The following is a 7,317-nucleotide window of genomic DNA, read 5'->3' as shown; positions in this document are numbered from 1 at the left end:
GCCCTAATAATCCGAGCAGATTCAATAGGGACCTCGCACGGTCGTGCTCGGGCCCTAATAATCCGAGCAATTTCAATAGGGACCTCGCACGGTCGTGCTCGGGCCCTAAAAATAATCCGAGCAGATTCAATAGGGACCTCGCACGGTCGTGCTCGGGCCCTAATAATCCGAGCAAATTCAATAGGGACCTCACACGGTCGTCCTCGGGCCCTAAAAATATAATCCGAGCAAATTCAATAGGGACCTCACACGGTCGTGATCGGGCCCTAATAATCCGAGCAAATTCAATAGGGACCTCGCACGGTCGTGCTCGGGCCCTAATAATCCGAGCAAATTCAATAGGGACCTCACACGGTCGTGCTCGGGCCCTAAATATTCGTCTCCATGCAGGTGGACAGTAGCTGTGAAGGTTGCTAGGCGACAGGAGGGGCGCTTCCCCACGGGTAAGGGCGGGGTCAGTTGATGACGCAATAGACAGTCCTCCGTAGACCAGACCGTCTCATTTAACAACGGTCGGTTCGGCCTTCTGCGGCCGCATGCCTTCGTAGGCCACGAAGGATGCGGTCCCTGAATTGAGACACAGCTTATGGTTGGATCCTCCAAACGGACGAAAAGAAGGCTGCATTTGTCGGCCGCATTTGAAGGAGCCTTCGAAATGGGACAGCCTAGTCGCATCGACTGTGACGTATTCGGTCTTCAAATGTAGCCTTCAAAGGATGCGGTCCCTGAATTGAGACACAGCTAATTTAGGAAGGAAGCAGCACCCAAGAGGAGAAAAACTGTTAGAGGTCCCACTCTGCTTGAATCTGAAAAAAAGTCTGTGTCATCTAAACGTTATTTTTGGATAAAAATACAGGTTTATACTAAATCAGTAACAATGGTAATGAATAAGACATTGTTAAGGAGTTATGTGTCTTAAATGAGTCGTGAAAACATTAATTATTCATATTTTAATGAAGATGTGAGTGTGTGGAATCAGGAAACATATTTTATTTATTCAATTTAAGTCAATTGTACATTTGGAAGCAAGTCTGGATTTCCAACTGGGTGTAGGGAATTGTTGTTAATTGTGAAATGTGTTATTATTTTAATAAACTGGAGAGCCAGGAGGTGTTTTCTAATGTCCACACCCAGTAAAAGAAAAGGCCTACACAAAATATGCATTCAGCATAATAGCAGTTCTATTAAATCGAATTAGGACATCAAGAATTAGGCTAGGCCTATATGATAATCCTTTCTGTTACTTTTCTCAGCAGCGGACAAGAGAAACGAGCAGCAGCATGACAGACCCCAAACAAACACAGCTGTTGGCTGTGCTCACTTGATCTTTTTCAAATAAAACAAATATTTGAGCTGTATATTAAGTGTTTATGTAACAGTTATACATTATTTCAGAGTTTAGTAAATGCCCCTAAATCAGTTCAAAAGGGCAAAACCTGACATACTCTGATCGCCACTGAACACTGCATCCTTACAGGTTTTCATTTCTATCCAGAAGATGAGCAACAGACCACATGTGTGTTTGTTTTCATCCAATATCAGTTCATAAGGAGTTATGTCTTAAAACAAATGTGGTGTTTTAAACAGAAACACTGTGACTCCTAATCAACAGTCTGTTCAAATTCATTAGGCTCTCTGTAATTGAGCCTTTCTTTTCACGCTACTTCCTACTCCCACTCCTCTTCTCTGACATCTGTTACTTTACAGATTAAGATTTTTTGTAAAACATATGAAGAGCATATCAAATTTGATGTTTTGTCATAAATACCCCCCAGTTTATACAAGTAAAACTGAAAGTATTAATCAGTTAGTTGATTCACCGAAAATGAATGAGCACTTTGGGCTCTGGGTAATTGTTAATGCCATTTCTCACTTTTTTTCAGTATTTTTACAATCGATTAATGGAGAAAATAATCAGAAGATTAAGCCACAATGAAAATAGTCGTTGCGGTCTGATACAAAATAGTTCAAAATGAGCTTCAGCTCAACAACTACAGCAGTAAAATACTGCTTTACATTAAACCATGAGGAATAATAATGACGGAATATGCCGAATATATAATAGTAGGCCTATGACAGTCACAGGGACATTCTCCTGATTATACTCACATACTTTTACTTAAGTAACAATGTCAGGACTTTTACTTGTATCAAAGTGAGTAATTCTGCTTAAGAAAAGGAGCTGAATCCTTCCTCCACCACCGCAGAAGGAAGAGTTTTTAACATAGTGTGTAGAATCACTTGAAGGGCTGTCGTCGCTCGGTGTCGCTGCTGAGCAAACCCTCCGGCGCAGAAACGATCTTTGGCGTAAGGCTCTGTGGCAACATCAGCAGATTAACAACAAGCAGCGGCATTCTGCTGTTTAACAACTCAACGGATGTGTGACTTGCTTCTCTGTCTGAGTCAGCCCATCAAGGAGTGCTGTATAGAGCCAGCTGGTAAGAAAGAAGAGGCTTTTTTCCACGAAGGAGGAGACACTGTTCGGAGACTGTGTTTTGGGCTAGCGGTTAGGCTAGTTAGCATGGCTGATTAGCGACTGTTAGCTAGAAAGATGAAAGTTAACACGTTAGCTACCAGCAGCCAGAAACAGGTGCGAACACTTGTCTGAGGTGGCAGGTAACGAATGCTCATTTTATGAAGCACATGTTGGGTGTTGGGTCACCGACCAGAGCTAGAAGCAAATATTTAAACCACATGAAAATGAAACCATAACTGTTGGTTTCATTTTGACATTACACCTTCTCTTTCTGATTGTAGGGATTTCCATATAGGTTTTCCCCTAAAATCCAGGTCGACTGTCAGACTTTCTGTAACCTCCATGACTGTGTTTGCACTGACAGCAGTATATGAGCTAGCAGGACTGTTTGTTTTGCAGCTCTCTCAGCTAATGAGGTTTGTTTTGTTTGGATTGTAGGTCTGCATTCAGTCCTAACGACAGCAGCAGCAGCAGCCTTTTGCCTGACCTGCTGATGGAGCATTAACCCCCCCTGATGGAAACCCAGAGGAAAAGGTAGGTCTATGCCCAGCCCTTCCTAAAGAGGATTATTCTGCTGAACTGATGCTTTCTGGCTGGCAGGCTGGATGTGATCACCATGTGACATCGCCTACAGATGAAGTTCACTTCTGCTTTCACCCACAAAACATCTGTTGTTCAGATGTTATGCTGCACGGAAACACTGGCTCAGGCCAAATCCTGAGAGTTTGTCCTGTCTGTCTCATGTCTGTCATCTCTTCTTCACAGCTAGTCATCTTATAATTGTTGTTTTTCTTGTTTACTTGTGTCCTTCCCAATATGCTGCCATGTTTCTTGTCTGAAGAACGTTACGTTTCCGTGGCTGTTTGTGATACCTGGTGTTGTTTGTGTTGGCAGCCCTCTGGGATTTCAACTGTAGAATCAGTTTGCAAAACATGATACATTTACATTTTAGATGACGCTTTCATCCAAAGCGACTTACAATTGCTATATATAAGAGGTCGCACGCCTCTGGATCAACTAGGGGTGAAGTGTCTTGCTCAGGGACACATTAGTGTCTCACATTGGATTTGAACCCGGGTCTCTCACACCAAAGGCATGTGTCTTACCCACTGCTCCATTCTTATTGATCACTCTCAGCTCTGGGGATAACGGTGGGGGTGAGCGAGGCCTGCTTCACACCTGGAAGGGCTACTCTTGCAGTGTCACCCCAGAAAGGCTGCTCCTCTCCCGGCCTGTCCTTCAGGTCGCCCTGGGCACACGGCATGGTGTTCTGCTGGTGGAAGGTAACATGTGTTATTGTTTGTTTTTTTATCTTTAGGGTATTTGTATGGCTTCATTACAAACAAACTGTAGACAGGTGACAGAAATTGAGGGAGAGAACTGGGGATACTGCATTTAATGGTTGCCATCTTAAACTCTGAGCCTCCCTAGACTTTATCATTGTTGAGTGGGGAGGAAAGATAATCAATAAATATTTAAAACATCCAATCAATTCTGCCTGGAAATTGAATTAATTAATTGAGATATATATGGATACTTTGGACTATTGTTTTACAAACATACTTAGTAATGAATTGATTAATCGAAGCAAGCCTGCATTGACTGTGTGAAAGAATATTATTGTTGTGTGGTGAAAAAATAGTTCCCTCCAACTTTAAGCTTTTTTCACAACTGACAAAACAAACTTTATGATGAGACAAGCTGTCATCTTCCTCTGATTATTGTGCTGTTGTTGCTCCCAATTCAGGGGGGCAGGTGTACAGTTTTGGGGAGTTGCCATGGAAGCAGAGTCAAGTGCCCGAGACAGAGAAACCCACCCTGGAGAGCGCGCTCAGCGGCCAGCAGGTGGTCGCTGTTGCAGCTGGAAGCTTCCACAGCGGCGCGGTGACAGAGGACGGTGGTGTCCACATGTGGGGGGACAACAACTCGGGTCAGTGCGGCTTGTCGGGCCTCAGCACCGTCTCCAACCCGACTCCCGTCGCTCTGGTGGATTCCGCCGCCAGCCCCCCACAGACTGTCTCAGTCCGGGAGCTGGCCTGCGGGGAGCAGCACACCCTGGCGCTGTCGGCCCAGCGGGAGGTGTGGGCATGGGGCAGCGGTTGCCAGCTGGGCCTCAATGCCACAGTCTTCCCTGTCTGGAAACCACAAAAGGTTGAGCATTTAGCGGGCAGGTATGTATTACAGGTGGCCTGTGGGGCTTCACACAGTCTGGCTCTGGTGCGTTGCTTGGGCCCTCAGGACATCCACCGGGCACCTGTGGACAAATGCAGACAGTGTAACCAGCTACTTTACACCATGACGGACAAAGAGGACCATGTCATCATCTCTGACGGTCACTACTGCCCCCTTGGTGTAGAGCTCGCCGTGGATGAGGACGTGCTGGAGGCGCCTGCTCCCACTCAAGGTCTCAAAACGTCCCCGTCTGAGCCAGTCCTACCCTCCCATACCGCCACTTTAAACTCAGCATCCTCCGCACCTGCTGAAGGTGCTGACCCCTCCTCAGACATCACACACCATCAGGACCTGGAGACAGAGGAATCGGCCTTGGCTAACGGAGCGCTGCCAGCCTCAGACCCGGACCCCTCGGCTCACTCTGAAGGTGGTGGTGTTTTGGAGGTCAAGAGCTCACCCTATCCAGATGAGCAGGCTGTCAAAGACTACCTGAAGAAACTGTCAGACAGCACCCAGGTTGAGCAGCCGGTTAAGGGGACTGCTGGAGGACCGCACACTCTGCTGGTGAGCTGGACTGGATCGTAACTATAAGGAAACATCCAGTACTGTCTGATATGAAAATCAGAAACAAGCCCTGTCCTTTCAGTCAGTCATGTCCTGGGTCACTGTACATACAGTATATATAATTCTTTCCGTTTTAGATGCTGTTCATGGACACTTGTAAAATTAGTTTGGTACCCAGAAGCCAACATTGATACTCGACCTGCAACACTGGCACCTGCTTCTCTTAACATGAAAAATAAAAAAGATTTGAGCTCAAAGAGGCTCTTTCTCAGGTAGAGACTTTTAAAGAAAATTTCATCGGAGAGGATGACGGTGATCCTCTACACGTTTGTACCTCACAGACGTTTCACTGTTTATGTGATTATTAACCAAAATATTGATTAGTCCAACAAGTAATATTGCATAATTCAACGGAGCTGGGTATGAAACATCGGTACTGAAATGCATCTGTTGCACAGAAACTGCTGAGTACCAAAGGCTGACACTGAATGTCTGTATCAAATTACTTATTAACTAACTCTATAATCGGGTAGCTGCTTATTTAAATCAAAATTAGATTTTATTTAGGAGAACATTTAGGAAATTTGTCTTCTTTTATAAATGAAAACACGCAGGTTTCGAACACTTTTTCTGCAGTTCATTGATCTGATCATATACAGTATAATAGAAGCTTGATATAATGTGTTTCTGACTTTAGCATTGTATCTGTGTGTGTGCCTCTGCTTTGTTCTTCCTCCAGCCCTCAGCAGGAGGGCTCACCGCCTCCACCCCCGGCTCCACGCTCAACAGCCTGGTGGCCTCCTGCGCTTCTGCAGTGGGCGAACGGGTCGCCTCCACCTATGAGGCGTTGTCCCTCAAAAAGATGATGAACTTGTACCTGCCCTCGGGGGTGTCAAGGTCAGGTGGTCCGGCAGGGCTTACGGGTGTTGTCCCAGGAGTGGCTGAGACCACCACAGAGCGTGTCCGCCAGGAGGACTCCACGCAGGCCAAGAAGAGCTGCAGCACAGGGGACATCCGCGAGGAGGAGGCCGAGGATCTGCGGCGGCGCCTCTCGCTCCCGGGACTCCTCTCACAGGGTAGATACGCTGTTCAACTCTTATCCTCCTCCTATACCCTGCTGCGTAAGTACTTCTTACGCATGTGCAGGTTTATGTCAGTCTGCGTGTCTGTCTTTGCTTCAGGCTTCTTCATCCAGCCCGTAAGCACGGCAAAGCCTTCTCCCGGATCACACTGTGCACAACTGAGTCTTTTTTATTCTGTGTATGACTCTCCAGGAAGTTGGACACAGAAAGTTGCAACTGCTTACTCACCACTCACTGTATTGTTACTTATTTATTTACTACTTACTACATGGTTGCTACCGAATGTTTCCTTGCTTCTGTGGTACTTACTACCTCATTTCTTCTAACTCACTACTACTACAGTGTTTTGAGGAAAACAGGTCAAAATTGTTCATTCGTTATGACATTTTGCTGAGAAAATCACTTCAGTGACTTATTTTTTAGTCGATTTTTCTTCCTTTCAAAGTCTCTAATTAGCTTCAAATATAGATGTATTGCTCCTTTTTTCAGGATAACCGCAAGTGTCCCAGTAGGCTTTTTTTTAATTTGCAAGAAAAACATCTATAGCCACTCAAGAATGCAACAGCCAGTACACAACAAGCAAGACGAACTGGAGAAACTCATAATCCTCCAAAAGGAACCAGTTTGACATGGATCACTGTGTTAGTCGGCCTCTCGAACATTTCTTCATGATAAAACCAACTTGAATACGGATGATTGTCTTCTCCAGAAGGCGTGTGTGTATATGTTTTAGTACACTCAAGGAAGGAAATGTTGGTCCATCAGTCCTTTAGTTTCCAGCCATGGAAGAAAATGGTTACTAAAATAATACCAGTTTGATTTACAGCCGTGATATTGGTCTCTTGTAGGGCTGGGCGATATGGCCTAAAAATAAAATCTCTGATTTTATTTTTTTTAATTCAATTTACGATTTTTTCCGATTTCCCCCCCTACTTAAGGAAAGCAATAAGTACAAACGACAGACTACTTAAAGCAAATTTTGCTTTTATTTAATCAAAAGCAAGACAAATGTAACCCCCATTT

At 45.0% G+C, this 7,317-nt stretch overlaps 1 protein-coding gene across 1 annotated transcript; it reads left to right on the top strand.

Moving 5' to 3' along the window:
- Positions 1-2,272: 2,272 nt before the first annotated feature.
- On the top strand, positions 2,273-6,410 carry LOC123967333 (alsin-like; the record flags this gene model as incomplete). The annotated part of the gene is made up of 6 exons (XM_046043397.1): positions 2,273-2,438; positions 2,915-3,010; positions 3,614-3,759; positions 4,224-5,212; positions 5,952-6,288; positions 6,394-6,410. Coding segments are annotated over exons 2-6 (1,509 nt in total), but the record flags the coding sequence as incomplete, so codon positions are not given.
- Positions 6,411-7,317: the final 907 nt, after the last annotated feature.

The sequence above is a fragment of the Micropterus dolomieu genome, unplaced genomic scaffold, assembly GCF_021292245.1.
Source record: "Micropterus dolomieu isolate WLL.071019.BEF.003 ecotype Adirondacks unplaced genomic scaffold, ASM2129224v1 scaffold_285, whole genome shotgun sequence".
Taxonomy (NCBI): Eukaryota; Metazoa; Chordata; class Actinopteri; order Centrarchiformes; family Centrarchidae; genus Micropterus; species Micropterus dolomieu.
Note: the sequence above shows the minus strand (reverse complement) of the source record. Positions and strands in the feature narration are given on the sequence as shown.